The sequence below is a fragment of the Cryptomeria japonica genome, chromosome 4 (genome assembly GCF_030272615.1).
Source record: "Cryptomeria japonica chromosome 4, Sugi_1.0, whole genome shotgun sequence".
In the NCBI taxonomy this organism is placed as follows: Eukaryota; Viridiplantae; Streptophyta; class Pinopsida; order Cupressales; family Cupressaceae; genus Cryptomeria; species Cryptomeria japonica.
The window spans coordinates 379,825,767-379,844,531 of record NC_081408.1 but is presented as its reverse complement, the minus strand read 5'-3'; the positions used below and the strand labels follow the sequence as shown (position 1 = coordinate 379,844,531).

Sequence of the window (18,765 nt, the reverse complement as noted above, 5' to 3'; positions counted from 1 at the left end):
ATTCTTTTATCCCCATGCATGTTTTTATTTTTCCTATGTACTTGTTAATATTTTTTTAGTGCTGGGGCCTTAGTAATTTTTCTTCTTGGCACTTTAATAATTTTCCCTTAAATATTTTCAATCTTCAATATTTTAATTATGTTTTTCTTTTTGCTCTGCTTGCCATCTTTTTTTCTTCTTAATTTAATTTTCCTTTGCCGCAATATTTTAAATTTTAATAGCTACTTTTTAAATTTTTTTCTCATTGGCCAGCATAATTTTGAATTTTTGAATGTTTTTTCATTGTCATCATTTTTTGCTTTTTGTTTTCATTTTGCAACCCTCCTATAAATTTTCGCTTTTCCCCTTGTCTAATTTTTCTTGTATTTTTGTATCATGCCTCCACATACATGTTTTATACGGCCATTTAAAACATTCTTGTTTGCAAAAAGTAAAATATTCCATATTGAAAACTTTGTTTACTGCCATACCTTTTTCCATGTTGCTATGACTGTCGAGCAATCTTGGTCCTTGCTGTTGGTTCCATATGATAGTCTCTCTGCGCACAACTGGAGTCTAGTGGGTTTGTTCACCACTCACCACATTCTGGTTGGAGGGTAGGGCAGAAGTGGTGGTGGTATCCCCTTCTCTTTTATGATTTTAATCACCATTTCATTATACCCTGATCTTTCCATTATTATCACAGGTGGTGCCATTAGTATTGGTCTGAGTTTCGGTCCTTCTCCTTCAAATCTAGGCCATTCCACCTCTTCCTCACTCTCTTTTGGCTCTGTATTTGCATTGATTTCTACGTCCATTTTGTGGTTTACATATCTGATTCATCTTACTGAGTAAGGGTCATGTATAATTTTTGTACCATCACAAAATCTTACTACGGTTGGTGGTGGTCTGCACATACAATTTACCAGAGATGATTTTGTAGTTGGCACAACTCTTCCAATTTCCTTATTGTCCTCGATTGGGTACTCTCCAACTATTGCCCCTAATTTGGTGTTAGCCTCCTTTGTGTAGGTTGTTTAGTCCACCATGTTGATTACTATCTCATTCCTTTGTATAACTTTACCTTTAATACGTTGATACTAACCTTGAGCATAGTACCATCCAAGTTTTGAGTTTTCCAATTTGATCGCCCGATTGTCTCCCACTTCGATTTTAAAGGGACCAAGCCATCTTACCTTGAAGTTCGTTGGCTTGATTTTGTTACGATCGTTATACTTTAGAAATAACTATTCTAACCAAAAGTTCATTTTTTTAGGTGCTTGTCATGCCAATACTTCCTTCTCTTCTGCATGGCTTCAGTGCCCCATTGTGGAGACTCCCTTCGTTCGTGGAGTTTATTCAATGTGTATTGTTGCTCACTTAAACTCTTCGTATTGCCAAGTCAATTCTCCACAGTAATCCTTAAACTTGGAACCATATACTTGGCTGGGACAACTACTTCTTGGCCATACATCAGTTGGATTGGTGTCCCATGGTTACATGACATAATATCCCAATCAAAATATCCCGCAACACAATATCTTGTTCGAAATAACCCATATAGAAAACAACCCCACCACATTAAGACCCAAGGCAAAAATAGCCCTCGGTAAAAGTAGCCCATTGACAATATATCCCTGTAAGATTATAGAGGAAGAAAAACAAAATGTACAAATTACATGTACGTTGTCGAAAAAACTTTATTAATTTAAATTTTCAATTACAGTGCCAAATTATGAGTGATACCTCTTAAATAATCTAAAATGTTACGGTTGTCATAACCATCAACTAGTCTTTTTAGTCTTTCTATGAGATCATGGTATTTTTTCTTGCTCATTTGCCTAGTGCATCTGGCCATATATTTCTCTATTTTATTCTCTTGGAGACCCTGTTCTTTTTGCACTTCTTTGATGAATTTCCAGACTGAGTTGTGCGATGCTTGAAGCAATTCACTAAATCCTTTGTGCCATTCCTCAATAGCATTATTTCTTTTGGGAAGATCATCCTGAATAGTGGAATAGCAATTCCACATCGCGATTGGAAACTTGGGTTATCATTTGTTGCCTCTTCTGGTTAGTCTGCCAATCTGAGTGTCTTCAACATAATTAATCATCCCTTGCAAATTCTCCTCATGTTCTATATAATAAGGAGATTGTAGAAGTGTTTCAAATGCATCAATTACATCTATCTGAGGCACGGAAGCGCCAAGAAGAAAGTAAGTTTGTCTCCATAAATATTTTGATTAATATTGCTCGACTCAATAACGAACTGGAAATATGCAGTGAAATTCGCCAGAGCCCGAGAGGAGTTGTCCCATAGCAAAATAGATTTATTATAAACCACCTAGCCAAAACTATTATTTAGCCCTCTAGATGCTTGATTTGTGGTGAGTTGCAGCTTGTCTCCTTGTCCTTTATTGACGGTTTCATTAATTTTGAAATCTATATCATTGGAAGGAGGGAACATAAAGTTACGGATTTTTGCATTTCAAGAAAAAATAAAAGAAGCAACACAACAGAAGTAGAGCGGGGTGGGTAGATGCTTACAGAGTTTGCCCATCTGAATATTTGCTATGCAGGGTTTTACATGACATTTTTCTAGTAGCCCTAACTATATATGTATGTATTTTGTAGACACCTAAAATTGTCCCAGCCTAATTAAATAAATATTTTATTTATTTAATTATTTTATCCTAAGCCTTCTATTAATTAAATAAATCTTTATTTATTTAATTAATTCATTTAATCCTCTTCTAGCCTTTCCCTATTTAAATAAATATTTTATTTATTTAATTGGCCACACCTCTTCTATTAATTAAATAAATCTTTATTTACTTATTTAATTCATTAGCTTTCTTTTTAATTTAATTCATTAGATCTTAATTAACCTTTAACCACCTCTCTAATGTTTTCCTATTTTCTATACCTGCCCTTCAATCCTAGTCGACCATTTATCCCTCCTCTTAATCCTATCCCTCCATTTTAGGGTACTCTCTATATAAGAGGATCCTTTTATCCTTATCAATCCTAATCTGAATGCTAATACCCCAATGACATATCGATCAATCCATAATGCTAATGTGAATGCGATTATAATCCTAATGCTCGTGTGAATCCTCATGGCTATCAAGCATCTACACAACTACAATCCGTTCTTTGTTGAGCTCTTGTGCACAAATAAAATCTAAGAGCAATAATATCAAGCAAGATCAATGGAGATCAAACCCTAACGAGTATGTGAATGGTATAATCTTTCATATTTGTTTCTTTGCATGTTTTTAGGTTCCCCATTGGTGTATGGTGGATTTCATTGTAGAACTAGGTTTTATGTGGTTGGATCTTTATTTGGTTTTACAATATTTTAGTCTCCAATTTCACCGTATATATATATGCACATAGAATTTGTCAAGGTACTTGCATGCACCTGTGGAGAATGAAAGCTTCATTGTAGGAGAATGGTTCCTTTTATTTTGTTCATTTTATTCGTACTTCGTCAATGGTTATAACTTAATCATCAAGAAATGACCATGATTGGGTCGTTTTGGGTCTGGGATAATATAATGTAGGGTTATTGTGAATATGGGATATTATTACCCCAAGATGTTTTGTCATTGGGTTATTGTGTCGCGGGTTATTTTGGTTGGGTTGTTTTGATTGGATATCGTGTCCCGTCATTACCTTGTACGTTGTACAGTAAACAAAGTTGCATGGACACGAATACAGATACAAATACAGATACAGTATCAAATATGGATACGACCATTTTTAAATACCTCCAATATGGTTACATCTGGATACGACATTCATAAAAAACAGATACAATATATTTAACACAATTTTCTGAGTAATTAGAGGAGATTTTCATTACTTCAAAAGCAATATACACACATTATTGCTACATAAATAATTATAAGTTGATTTGACAATTTACAATATGAAAAAATAGTAGAGTTGCATTGGAACATAACACAAAAAACATGGGTCGATGAAAATAGAAAAACATTTCATTTGTCTTTCTCATTTGGCATAGGTTTTGTTTATACCAATTTTTTTTTTTTAAATTGCATGAATGAAGTTAAATTTAAAAAAAATAAAATCACATAGTATTTGGCATAGTTGGAAAATCAAGGTTTTTTGGGCACGCGTGGGTACAATATTCGAGCCATATCGGATATGTATCCACATCAGATGCAGGGATACGTGCGCCCGTGGAGGGACAAAAGAAGTATCCGGCTACTCTGCGGTAAGCCCATTTTATGACTGGTAACTTCTCTTTCTAGTTTGCTTCTTCGATGCCACAAGATTTGTAAATGTTTGAAACCAATGCTAACTCTGCTTGGCCATCTCCGTCCAACCATTCGATCTTAGGTAGTACGAACTTGATAGGTTGTGGAAGGTTTGGAACTTTGTTGTCATTAGCCGAATAACATGATTTTCAAAGTATACTCTTCAATCTCTTGTTATCTGGATGGGAATGTCGTACTAGGTGACAATTTGCTCGTAAATAAAGCTTGTTGTACTGATGCGCGTGTTGTCTAGAAGTGCTCTTCCCTTAACCTACTTTGTCAGGTACTCTATGGCTACGATGATGTATGTGAACTGGTGCAATTGGTTGACCTTCAGTGGATTGATGAAATCCAATCCTCACTTCTCAAAGATTTTTTGTGGTTGTGAAATGAAGGACATGTGATCACGCTTGAGAGGTTTGCCAACTCTTTGACATGTGTAACATCCAATCACCCACTCTCAAGCATCTGTGGGTACCGTTGGCCACCACAACCCCACCATTAAAACTTTTCATGCTGTGGCATCCGCTCCCATATGTCCTCTAGCTAGGACTTCATGTGCTTCCTTGAGAACTCCTAGTATTTCTTTGTGCATGACGCATTGTGTCAAAACTTGGTCAGATCCCATCTTATACAACAATCCATCTATAAGCTGGAAGGTTTTACTCTTCAAAGTCAATTTCCTCCTTTCCCCTGGTGGCATCTCTTTCGGGAAGGTGGTGGGCAAGTATTCCCTGATGCTCTCGTACCATGGAGGTAGTGCTGCAACTTGAAACATATGATTATCATAAAATCATCATTCACTCCTTTAGGTGGTTATCTTGACTTGATGTCTGGCAATCGGTCAGCTATAACATGACTATTCCCTTGTTAGATGATGATTGTGAATGTGAATTCTTGGTAATAGTAGCAACCATCTACTTACTTGGCCTTGGATGATCGGCTTATTTACCAAGTACATTAGGGATTGATGATCCACCGTAGAATATGAATGTTGTCGATAGTAGGTAGTGTCTGAAATTCTATATAGAGTACACTATCCCCAATGCTTCCCTTAGTCGTATCGTAATTCTTCTTTACCTTTGACAGTAGCCGACTAGTGAAGAACATTGGGTTGTCCAATCATTGGTGTCCCACTTGTGTAAGTGTGGCTCCGATTGCATAGTTTGACACATGTACGTGTACATGAAATTCTTTTCCTAGTCCAGGTACTCGAGGACTGGTGCATTGATTAAGATTGTCTTCAATTCATTGAGAGTTTCTCTTAATTGTTAGCCCATGTAAATGGTTGGCCTTTTCTTGTAAGTACATCCAATGGATAAGAAATTTGAGCAAAATTTTGATAAATCTTGTGTGGTATCCAACATGCCCAAGAAATGACTTTACCCTTGTAATGTTCTTCGGTGCTTCCATCTATACAATCACCCTTATTTTGTTGGGGTTAATCTTAAGTCGTGCATTACAGACTATGTGGTCCAGTAACACACCCTAACGCACCATGAATCTACCACTTCTTTAGGTTTAAAGCTAGTTGTGCTCTTCTACATCTATCCATGCATTCTCTGCGTGCTCTTAGGTGAACTCCTGAGTGCTATAGATTGACCAATCATCCAATTTTTCTTTAAAGTAACCCACTAACATTTTGTTGATGATATGTAGGATGATTCTCTGGAAGGTCATCAGAGCATTGCATAGACTGAACGACATCTGGTTGTACACATAAACTTTGTCTTCGACTACACATGTCTTAAATTAATCTTCTTTGGCAATGCTTATCTGGTTGTACCTTGAGGATCCATCCATGAATGAGTACATCTCATGGCCAACTTCTTCTAGGATTGTATCAGTGAAGGGGATTGGAAATAGGTATTTGATAGTCACTGCATTCAAACTTCTAAAGTCTACACATATTCGAATTTGTTCCATCTCCTTCAGAGAGATCATGATCGAAGAGACTCAATTGCTCTTTTCCACCTTAAAATTATGCTTGCCTCTAGCATTTTTTCTATTTCTTTTTGTACTTTGTCAACATAGTTTTTTTTTCATTCGATAGGGTCTTTTCCTTATTGATTGTGCTCCTAGTATGATAGGAATTTTGTGCACACAGTTTCGGTGGAATACCCTTCAATAATTTTTGGGCAATTGTGTTTCATATGACCTAGTTTATAGTTGGTGCACTAAAGTTTTTTGGTTCTTTAAAGTTTTCTTTCTCGGCCTTTAGTTCTTTCATCATTTGCATCATGTCCTATCGTAGGGCTTTGTTGGCATTGTGTTGTCATTGATGTCAACCGGTATAGGATGGCTACCGGTATAAGAGATGTATGTGCAGCACTGTCATTGATGCATATCGGATGTGATGTCTTTGATGTCACCTTGTATTGCAGATCACCGGTAAGGGAGAGAATGTCATTCAGTACAATGACCATTGGAGTCACCGGTACACAAGTTAGTGTTTGACTTGTGTGGAAGATATGGACAGGAGACCGGTATGATATAACAACCGGTAAATGATGACATCTGCAAGAGAGCAAGATGCTGGTTGGTTGATTGTGATGAAGAGGGGGAATGTTATCTATATCACATCAACAACGGAAGTGAAGTATGTGTTGGTCACCGGTATGCTGTGTGGATGTCAAACAACAGGACTCCCACCGGATAAAGATGCAATCACCATTTGAAGTGATGACTGACAGTGAATGTGCCCCTATCGGATCACATGTACCTGTTTGAAGATATGCTGCTCAAACAAGGAAGCCACATTGGTGCATGGCAGGATGCAGATGACAAGGATCCACTCCCACCGGTAAGTAGAGCTTATCTCCTATTATGCATGAAATGCATCATAGTTCTTGGAGATAAGACAACAGAGTTAAAGGCAGATGATTGAAGGCTCACACCGGATCTACCGGTGAAACAAATGAATGCCTTAGGTGCATGAGATCAGAGATATGTACCGGATCTGAAAAGGTAGACATGATGAGCTGTTGGTACAAAGTTTGAAGGAGATGGGTTTGTCACTTTGACAAACCGGTTGAAATATGGTCTGGGCTGATGATGAAGAAGGCAAGGTTGAGTAGCTGCAGATAGAGAATGCAACCGGTATGCAGATGCCTCAGATGGAAACAATTGAAGGTTGATGACATGGTGTCATCAAGGGTGCCTATCGGTAAGTATGAGAACCGGTAAGAGAGCAAAAAGGCTAAGTGGTGTGCTCCTTCCTGATGAAGATGAGCATATGGTGGAATGATATGTTTGGCAACCGGAAAAGGTGCTCCACCAGAAGAGAAGTAGAGTGCAAGGGTGATGGTAGACCGGTTAGGGTATAACCCATAGAGTCTGTGAATTGGTAGATAACCCAGGTGAGTGGTTGGTTGGTGATCTTGTCTGGACCGACATAACCAACCTAGCAAAGGTGGATGTCGACAAAGTGGCCACATGGAGTTGAAGTGGCAAGCATTCACAGGTCGGTGAAGTGTCTGTCCGTGAGGTAGATGGTGGTAGGTCGACATTTATGTTGACTACGTGATTCATGGGATGTGAAGCAGAGCTTTGCGGCTCGAGGTCAAATGGACATCAGAGATCCTGGACAGACTGTTTGAGCAAATTGAGGCAGGAGAAGGAAACCACGAAACCATTCTTGGTGATCGACCAAGAAATCAACTGACAGATTAAAAGCAGATTGCTAAATGAGGAAGGCGTGTCCTGGAAGGCACGACAATGGCGAGATTGATTGATGAGTTACAGTTCATCAATCAAGGAGATTAGATCTGATTGGATTTGGTTTGCCTCGAGGTCAATGAAGAAACTCTAACCGCCCAAAGTTTGAATTGGTTTTTGACGGGAAAACCAGTTTATAAATATGTAAGCCAAAATCGAAGGTTGCTGCTGAATGTGAGTGTGTTGCTGCTGAAGAGGAGAAATTAGTCAAGTGCGAAAAAGGCAATTTGAGAAGAGACTGAGTGTGAGAAAGAGAGAATCGGGTTGAAGGGTTCAATTAGCATCAGTGAGGCTATCGGAAGTCAGCCATTGAGTCTGACAAAGGTGTAAACCGATGGTGACCATACCGCTAGAGAAGAGCTGCAGAAGATTGCCGAGAAGGCAAGCAAAGAACCGACAGAGTGTAGTACCAGTGGAGAGCAACAGTGTAGCAGAGAAAAGAGAGAACCGACAGAGACCAAAACCGACAAAGAGCAGAAGCGGCAAAGAAGAAGAGGCTGAACCGGTAAGGTTGCAGCAGGAGATAAGGCTGCAGCAGTGAGGGTAAGCAGAGAACCGATAGTGAATTGGATAGAAGATCCGGTGAAGAGATTTGTAGAAGAGTTACAAATTTCATTTGTAACAAGGCTATTACTTTTGTAACTGATTATGTTTATTCTAGATCACTGAGTTGGAGCTCGGTGCAAGGGTTGGTGCTCCTTGGGTTGGTGCCCTAAACATTGTAATTAGAGATTCATTGTGAGGCTAGATTGGAGCAGTAGACTCCAGCATTATTTCTCATCGAGGTTTTTCCCATCTTGGGTTTTCCTCATATATACTGGTGTTATGTGATGTGCCCTTGTGTGTGATTGCATTTTGTAATCTCTCTTTATCCTATCGGCAGGTTAACTTAGGTCTAATGTGTTAACTGGTACTCATACTTGGGAGTTTAAGGGAAAAGTAATTGGAAACCACTAATTCACCCCCCCTCTGAGTGGCACATTGTGTCTAACAGGCTTGAATTGTTTTAGATTCTTCGTCGTAGCTACCTTTGGTGCTCTCGACATCATTTGTTTTCCTCTTTCCTTGGTAGGATGTTTTGTTTTCACTCTGAATATCCATCACGTGATTGTAAGCATTGACGTACGAGGATGAAGTGCTACTTTCATCTTCTTGTGCAGCAAGGGGATCAATCCCTCGACAAACCATTGCTTCTTCAATCTGTTGGTTAGCCGATTCTCCAAATTTACCAGCAACTCCTTGAGTCTACAATTATAAGCTCGTGTGTTCTTATCTTTACCTTATTTAATGTTGTAGGTCTCTACCATGATCTTATTGGCATTTCTTAATACCTTGAACTTTGCGTTAATTGCCTTTTCAGTGTGTCCCAAGAGACTATAGATTCATCATCAAGTTCCGTGAACTAGTCAATGGTTGTACCCCGTAGTGTTGTTGGAAACATTCTCAAGCATTATTCTTTTTTTTTTGATACCCAAGGTATCCCCAATCCTTGTGGCCCCGGCTCTGCGTTTCCACTTAAGGGAAAGCCAGAGGCGAGACTAGTCCCAGGGGGGTGAATTTGTAGCCCACAAGCAGTCCTCCCTCTTAAGCTCGGGAGGGAGTCAAACTCGAGACCAATGGGGAGCAAATGGTTTCATTGCCCAATCCAACTCACCTACCTATGCGGGCTGCCATTATTCTTTATTTACTTGGCCGCTTGCTATCCAAATGGTTTAACACGTCTTGTACTGCCTCACAAGTTCCCCAAACCCATTCCTTGCGGACTTCGGGAGTTTTTGTCTTTCAACATTTGGACTTGCTGAGGGAGTTACCATATTTCTCGCTTGCTTTCATCCTTGTGCATTGGATCTAGGTGGACTGCCTTGACCTCTACATTTTGGTGCCTACCATGGACTCTTGGCCATGTACGAATCCTCTACATGTTTGCCTTCAATGTCTCATGCACTTGAGATCTCTTTAGGCTTGTTCCTACACTTCCGTTGTTCAGGGGTCTTTGGTTCAATTCCTCCAATTCTTGGTTCCTTCGAGATGTATAGCCTCTTGAATATTTTGTTAAGTTTGGGGTTTGTTTCTTCTTGGTCATCCAATGTTGATTGTATGGATGGATTGTCTACTTGGTCAACAAGGTCTCGATGTACTTAATCCTGGAGTAGTAAGTGTTTGGCAATTTCCTTCCACTCGATCTGTGTACATTGTGTATGTTCTACACCAGATGTCTTTCTTTCATCCCGACTACAACTTTGGTTGATGCTTTGGCTCTTCTTGGCGGGCTTGGGCTTTTAGACTTTTTAACAATTCTTGTCAATGGGCATTAGTTCCAAGGGGTATGTCTCCTACTATGTCATGTTCTTCCTTTTCTTGCCAGTTCCTTTCCTCATATCGTTGCAATATTTGTTGCCTTCGCTACTCTTGATCCCTCTCTTCAAGAAGGTCTTTAAAGATGATGAAGTGTCGTATGATAAACCTTGGTAGTTGTTGCAGCAGACGATCAGCAGACGATCAGCCTCCTTGTTGACGATGAGATTGTCCAAGATAGTGCCCTAAGGGACTTACATGGCTAGAGCTTCTCTTCAAATGTCTCTTGTAACAAGATGTCCTAGAGATTTACCAAATCTTCTGTCAGTTGATCGTCTCATTCTTTGTTGGCTTATACTGGTTTGTCAACGTGTTGTCCCATTAGTTTCCATGATTCTCGCTTGTGAGTTGTGTGTCAGAGTTCAAATCAGCAATGACGCCAAATGTTTACTTGCTTATTGTACTTTGCAAGATTACAGAGTAAATGGAAATGTAGATTTACATAACATAGGAATAAATTCAGTCGCAACATATTCAAAAGATATATTGTTATTACCAATTACCAGATGTGCCATTAGTACAATGACATCAGAGAACCCTCCTGGCTATAAAAAAGTACATATAAATAATATATTGAGTTGGTTAAGGCCACCAACTGTCGGTAACTACAAACTGCCAACTCACAAATAGTTGGGAACTAATCACTGCAAATACAAAACATAATAATTATTTATTTAGCCGACTGTAACAATGCACTTTTGCTGACTACACACGTTTCCTTCAATTGCCAAGTTGACACCTCTTAGATGCGTGCCTAGCATCTCTTTGCCACAATTGAAAAATGCCCTTGAAAAGTGTGCACATTCCCAAAGTGAGTTTCAAAGGAGCCAAAAAGAATTTAAATTTGTTTTTTAAGTCGTGGCTTCCAAATTTCAGGTGGTTTGAGGTTAAGAGAATTTGTCAGATTTTCCAAGGGTTTGTAGGGCACACCAACAGTAGAATTCAGCATTTTCATCACATTTCCTCATTTCAAGGAGGATGTTTAGGTTGGTATTGTAATCTTGTCCAAGAATTTGTGAATTGGTGTTAAGAGTAGTTTATTCTTTAAATCTTTGTATGCACCGACCTGCTGGTTTTTGCTTTCAACCAATATGATAAGTGAATTTTGTGTTTAGATTAGTTTTTAAATACATGCAATCAAAATCATAAAATATAAAATTTCATTTGTGAGAGAAAAGTTGATTTCTGTTGTGTGTGATTACCAGAATACAAAAGGATAGGGCAGGTTTAATTTGTTTTATTTCACTTTGCATCAAAAACCCCTGAGAGAATTATTGTGCATATTTTGTGTTCTTGTAGTTTTGTCCATAGTGTAGGGTCTAGGGTTAGTTTCATTTTTGAGGGAGCTTTCCCTTCCAATTTGAAGAGAGGTTAACCTCACATGCTATTTTGTTTTGTGTTGTACTTGTACCAAAAGGTACAAATTAAAAGGCTAACACAGTTTTATGATCCTTGGAATTTTATTTTTATCGGTTTCCATTACCAATTTCTTGTTCTTTTGCGGGAAGCTCCTTCATTTGCTTTGACACCTCACATCCCTTCCACCAACTCATTCACTGGTCTGACCTTATCACTGTCATGTCACTCTGCAACCTCCCTGGATGCCAAGGTTATCATCTATGGAATAACCCCCTTGGACTTTACCTGGTACTCCAGAGTCCACATCACCTATACCTTGGACAAGCCTGATCTGATTTATCAAGGGCATCATGCAGGATAAATAAATTGGGTGATTAAATAAACATAATCCAGGATATTTACATTTATAATCATGGGAATTCAGATTATCTAAAGGTTACTTTAGAACATTACTCCATTCACCTGCTAGATTAGTTTCACATCAAATACCTATAATACAAAATACTATGAAGACTCAACATCAAAATTGACATTTAAACTTTTAGTCCTAATATAGGTAATTCATCATTCAAATGTTTTAATCCCAAAAAGCAAACTGATAACTAAAAGCTGGCTTCATTAGGTCTAATTCTCTGACTAATCTCTTCCAGGTGTTGGTAGGGGTCTTGGGGTGTTACAAACTAAGATAATTCATTGAGACCTGCCCATAAGAAAGAAAAGAAATTATGACAAAATCCATGGTTAGCAAGAAAATCTGCAGCTGGATTACCTTACTGAAGGATTTGCGATGATGGAATAAAATGTAACCAAGAAACTTCAGAATGACCATTATCTAGAATGGTTTTCAAGTACCAATATTGACTAGAATTTTTAACTGTTGTACTGATAACAATCTGCAAATCATGTTCCAGAACAAAGTACAGGATGCCTAAGGAGGCAGAAAGCTTCAGTCCAACAATTGAAGCTGCTGTTTCTGCTTTATTGTTTGTCTTCACTCAAACATTTTACAGAAAACTAGATTTGTCAGTTGCTAAAAACTATTCTTTAGACTATGAACGTCTACTTTTGAATTTATTTTCTGATTTCTGTTAAAATTACTCTTCAGATTATGAGTATTCATTATGGGGATTGCTGGAAGGAAGTGTTGAGAGAACAAAAGCAAAACATGAAGTTCACCTGAGGTGTGCAAATCGACTTCAGGAGCTTTGTTTCCAAAATGGAGGAATCTATATCAAGCTTGGTCAACATATTGGGCAGTTGGTAAGAGTTAATTTAGATTTCAAGCTTTATTTTTTATCAGGCTTAGTTCGTTAGTGCCATTGCCAAAGATGGTTTTGTAAATTTTTGATATAATCTATTTGTTTATTAACTTGGTACTTTATTACTAGCAAGGGATTCAACAATTGGGAACCTGTGCATGAATTATTTTGAGGACCTATTCTAATAAAACTGCTAGAGAGTCTTAATGTTAATATACATTGCCAGGTATTTGAATTTTGGCTATGTAAGAAAATTTAGTTATTTGTTTAGGAATGCATTGAAAAGGATTCAATGATTGATCACATTCATCTATCCTCTTCTCTTCTAGATATTATGGGAATACTGTTTCAAGTATGATGAATTCATTTTGCAAAATATCATTATGCTTCGGTGACTTGGGAAGATTTCTTTACAAGTTGAGAAAAAAAGTAGTTTCTCAGTTTTTTTAGATAACTATCCAAGGTTTGGTATTGGGGCCTCACCTGAAAGTAAAACTGCATACAAATCACATCAAGCAGAAAAAACTACCAACAATATGCTAAACAATAGCAAGACTTATGAACTATATAAGTGGAGAATACACCCAATAAAGGCTAGGTACATAACTCCCTAACAACCACTTTTAAAATGGCTCATAGGCCAAAAAGAGCCGACATAAGACAAAAACACAAAGCAGCACTACCTTATATCTCAATCCATTATTCATGACCTTAAACCACATCCTCATGATCAATAATGAAGTCTTCGATCCACACTATCAGACCAACCGACCTTTCACTAGTCTTGTTGAATTGAGCAGCTTTTTACAGGGTCAGAAAATGGAAACCTAATGCCATATCCTTCCTACACCTTGCTCTATGCAGAGACGAACCACAATGCAAAGGCATGGAATATTCATTTTTAACTTCTATGATGCAATTATGATGGATGACATACATGGAGGTTAGAACCTTTGCCATAGCATAGTAGAAGGCCCTAAGCACTCCAACTTCCCTCGTAAGCTCCTTCACATCTTCCAGCCTATACCATTTGGCTGTTCTCAAGCTCACTAATTCCTTTGGCCTCAGTCTTGCACCTTCTTTCCTCTTCACCCCCTATGTATGTCAAACAACCTTGTTTGCAGCATATCCACAAATTGCCATGGCAGAAACATCTTTAACAGGCACATTCTCAGCTCCAAATCAGGGACAAACTTAGCTAAATTGTCTATAAAGATTTCACGAAGTGTGGGCTTGGGTCTATGACCATGATCTAGACCAGCTTCCCCCAATACTGCATATATAAAAAACATACACAGCTGATGAGGAGCTACTTCACCTGAAATCTTTACATCCTTGCCCTTCTCAGGACTTTTTTGCATGCTGTTATGGTGAAAAAAGACCCTAGGTAACCAACAGAACCACACAGAAATGCCAAGCATGAAAGACAAATTGCATAATCATACCTATAAACAACACTTAATAAGAAGAGGAGCATGTCGAACACTTATGTCATCATTAGCTGTCACTTCCATAACCAGTCTAATTTTGCTTAAGTCGAGTTTTGTCCTAATTGCATATGGAAGGCCTCCGACTATTAATTCCATGGTTCTCCACATTGTGCCAAGAAATATCTAAATCCTTAAGAAAGAAATGACATTAAACTCCTCATGTTGGCATGTAGAGATCATTAGTCCATCCTTGTGATATTTTAAACAAGAGTTGTTCAAGCTATGTGGTGAATGTAATTTCCTAAATGAGGCCATGAAAAGGCTAAATGACTCAGTTATGCTGTGAAGGGATCTTGAGCCATACCCATATTTGCTAAGAAATAAGCAGTTGCATTCACTTTTCACTTACAATGAAGTTGTAACTCTGTAAACTTACTTTAGACCCCAAACCTCTTCCATAAATCAGTTGAATCTCTAATTTGGACTGTGGTCTGCCTTCAATTACCACTTTCTTGCAATTTAGAGATATAGTTGAAAGCATACTAGCTATAAGCATCTAACATTCAGCCTCATTGTTGGTCTTGTATCAAAGAAAAGAGAACATCCAAACAAGAAAATAGCTGAACTATCATGCAATAAAAATTCTCCACTTACTATCCCGGGGTTTCCTTCAGCAGCCCTGTCAATTAACCTTCTGGAGCAAGGGACCATATCTCTCAAGCCTCAACTGAGTTGTGCTTTCTACCAATATCTTGTGAGTTCCCTGAGTGCTTATCCCATACTCCTTGAATAGGGGGAATAATTTCTCACTTTATAGACAAGATTTAGGAGGATATTTTGTGAGCTCAAAACAGTAAAGATTGTTGGAGATGTTCTTCAAGGAGAAAAGGGCAAATGAGTCTAATGTGGTGGAACACTGATTTGAACTTTTTCCAAATAAAATTTACTTTACCGTGTGCTTGGCCAAATTAAGAGGATCCTTTAAGAGTTTGGAAAACCAGTCTTTTGGTTTTAATGCTTGGGAAAAATAAAAAATATGAATAACAGTAACAAACATTACTTGTTAGGAAGAGCTCCTGTAACAAGGTTTTCCATTAGAATTCTAAGAATTTTGCTTATTAAACCATCGTCTAGTATGGTTGATGTGCTAGTTGCAGTATTGATTCTTTTGTTTAAACCTCATATTTAAATTAGATTAATAGGCAGTTAAAGAAACAAGAACTGCTTCAGTTTCTTTTGTTACAAGCCATGATTCAGGTATAAAAACATTGAATATTCTTTTAATGACAATGAAAATGTGATTGGCAAATTTCTGGGAAAAACATTATGCCAAGATCAATTGCTGAACTTTAAATACTTGTAAAAAATAAAAATAAGGAATTCATACCACAACAAAGGTGAGATAGAAATTTTGAAGAGAGGAAAATGTTTGATGGAAAAACATCCCACATGGATTAAGTTTTTAATACTATTCTCTAGGAGATTCTTTTAATCCATAGATGGATTTTTTAATAGTACAAACTAATTGCTCTTTTCCTTTCAAAACAAAATCTTGAGGTTGAGACACATTCTTCATGTAAGTCATCCCTAAAAACACTGAATATTCTTTTAATGACAATGAAAATGTGATTGGCAAATTTCTGGGAAAAACATTATGCCAAGATCAATTGCTGAACTTTAAATACTTGTAAAAAATAAAAATAAGGAATTCGTACCACAACAAAGGTGAGATAGAGATTTTGAAGAGAGGAAAATGTTTGATGGAAAAACATCCCACATAAATTAAGTTTTTAATACTATTCTCTAGGAGATTCTTTTAATCCATAGATGGATTTTTTAATAGTACAAACTAATTGCTCTTTTCCTTTCAAAACAAAACCTTGAGGTTGAGACACATTCTTCATGTAAGTCATCCCTAAAAAAAATACTTTTTATATCCATTTGATGGATAGGTCAATTCATTTTAGCAATTAAGGCTAACACAAGTTTAGTAGGAGTTTTGGCAATGTTAATAGTACAAACTAATTGCTCTTTTCCTTTCAAAACAAAACCTTGAGGTTGAGACACACATTCTTCATGTAAGTCATCCCTAAAAAAAATACTTTTTATATCCATTTGATGGATAGGTTAATTCATTTTAGCAATTAAGGCTAACACAAGTTTAATAGGAGTTTTGGTAATGTGAGCAAAACTTGTAGCAAGTAATCATCATGGTTTTGACTGATTGTGATGGTTCATTTTCCCAAATTGCATCATCTTTGATAAAGCTCTTCTGAAACTATCACAATGCCACCCTTGATCATTCTTGCATTTCATTCTCATGTTTGGGAATTTTCCTTCATTATGCCTTGATGTCTTTGATCTTCTCACCTCCTTTCATGATGTTTGGTGTCCCTGACCTTGATCTTATATCCTTGCAATGTTGATCTTTCTTTGTGTTGACGAGTCCTCCTCTATCATAGAGCAATTTTTGCATCATTGAATCCTTCATGTTGTGATTGCATTACTAAGGTAGTGAAGTCCTCCTCTTCATTGATAAAGCTTTGTGTGACTTAATCTCCTCATCCTTAGAATACTTTCATTTGATTCCTCGAATCACCTGGAGGTTGACTTCTTCATGTCAGAGTGGATCTCTTCATTTTGTTAAGTTCTTCATTTGTTAGCCATCATCATGAAGTCTTCCATCTTGCACATGTGCATCGCTCCTTGCATGTTGAGATGTTGTTGTTTTTGTGGTTGAAACACTTTCATTTGCATTGTGAAGTCCATCTTTGGATGACTTGATCTCCTTTCGTGGATGACTTGATCTCCTTTTGTCCATCATTCCTTGTAATTATTCCTGACAAAAAGAAAGACAAAATACCTTAGATTGTAATCATATGCAATACAAGGCAAAAGGTTTATGGTGAATGAAAGCTCAAGTATTGCACTACCGACTCATGATATCATAACAGTATTACTAATTCACACAAGATTGCTCCACAAATACTTCCCTCCAGTTCTGGAAATAGCACTTTTACCCCTTGAAATTCTTAGATCTGGAAATGTTTAATATTCTACTGTAGAAACTGATTTATTTTAACCCCTCTCCAACTGCTCCCTTGTTGGCTTTTTTCATCAACACTTGCGCTCACAAATATTCGATTGGATTTATGTCTTTTGGCTATAAGTCGCCTTCACATCCACCCTCATAATGGCTGATGAAGTTTGATCTTCTCCTCTTTCGCAGGTCTGCTCCTTATTTCTGTTTTGAATGGATTGGAATTGAATGGCAAGAATGAATAAGCATCACCTTGCATTTATATGTATTGAGGAAGTGATTAGGTCAGCCTTAGCAAGGTTTTGCAAATTTTAATTAATTTAAATGCTTTTAAAGATTTTACCATCATGCTCAAAGAAGGCCACCACCTTACCTCATGCCACAAACCACTCCTCACGCCTTGCATCCAATCACCTCAGCTGACCTTGAAAGGCTTGCATTTGAAATTGCCATGTAATGTATGAAGGCGGACTTAGAGGAGAGCCATGCAAGACTTCGGGTTTTTCAAGCTCCCATGCATTATTTTGGACTTTTCATGGTGTCATGTAAGAAATCGGACTTTCACCTTGCCATGCACAAATTTGGGATTCAGCCTCATTCATGCATAAATTCGGGATTCAGCCTTGCTCATGTACAAATTCGGGATTCAGCCTTGCTCATGTATTGGTTCAATCACTTAGACATATAAACTAAGACTTCAAGTTATCCCATGTGTTGAATGGCAAACTTTCACCTTGTTTATGTATGGATTGGGAGATTCAAGGAATGCACTTGGGAAATTCAGAACTCATGTACATTGCATTTGTGCTAAATAGAACTCTGCTCCGTATTTCTGCTCCTTCAGTTCATAAATTGCATTCAAATGAAATGAAGAATGAGGAGAGGAAAGGTCACGGCTTACTCCTTGTGTTTATAGGGGATTGATCATCTTTATGGAGAGGGTCAGCCTTATCAAGGATTCAACTTTGTTTTGATTGATTTACTTTAATGCATTGTAACACATCTTGGAGTTGGCCACCTATAAGATCTTACACTTAATCACCTTGCATTAATTCAGCTTATCTTGAATGCTCCAAACACTTTCACAACCATATAAGTATACATGGTGGGGTTTCACCATGTCCCTGCATTGCAAATCGAGTTATTCACTTGCCTGCTCTGCTTTTTTGGGGTTTTGACCCAGTCATGTATAATTTTGGAATTGCAAGCTTGTCATTTATAACAGTTTGGAAATTTCATGCCCTTATGTTGCATGGCGGAAAATCCATGTGCTCTTGCATTAAAAGGTGGGGATCTTGGTCGTGCATGTATTGAGCAAGGTGGATATTGGTAGTGGTCACG

The 18,765-nt window shown here is 37.7% G+C and overlaps 1 protein-coding gene across 1 annotated transcript in view; it reads left to right on the top strand.

The window, feature by feature from the left end:
• LOC131047610 (putative ABC1 protein At2g40090) overlaps positions 1–18,765 on the top strand; it is a 224,781-nt gene that overhangs the window by 35,269 nt on the left and 170,747 nt on the right. The window contains exon 2 of the mRNA XM_057981401.2: positions 12,801–12,955. Coding sequence (XP_057837384.1) covers positions 12,801–12,955 — 155 coding nt within the window. The remainder of the gene's footprint in view (positions 1–12,800; positions 12,956–18,765) is intronic.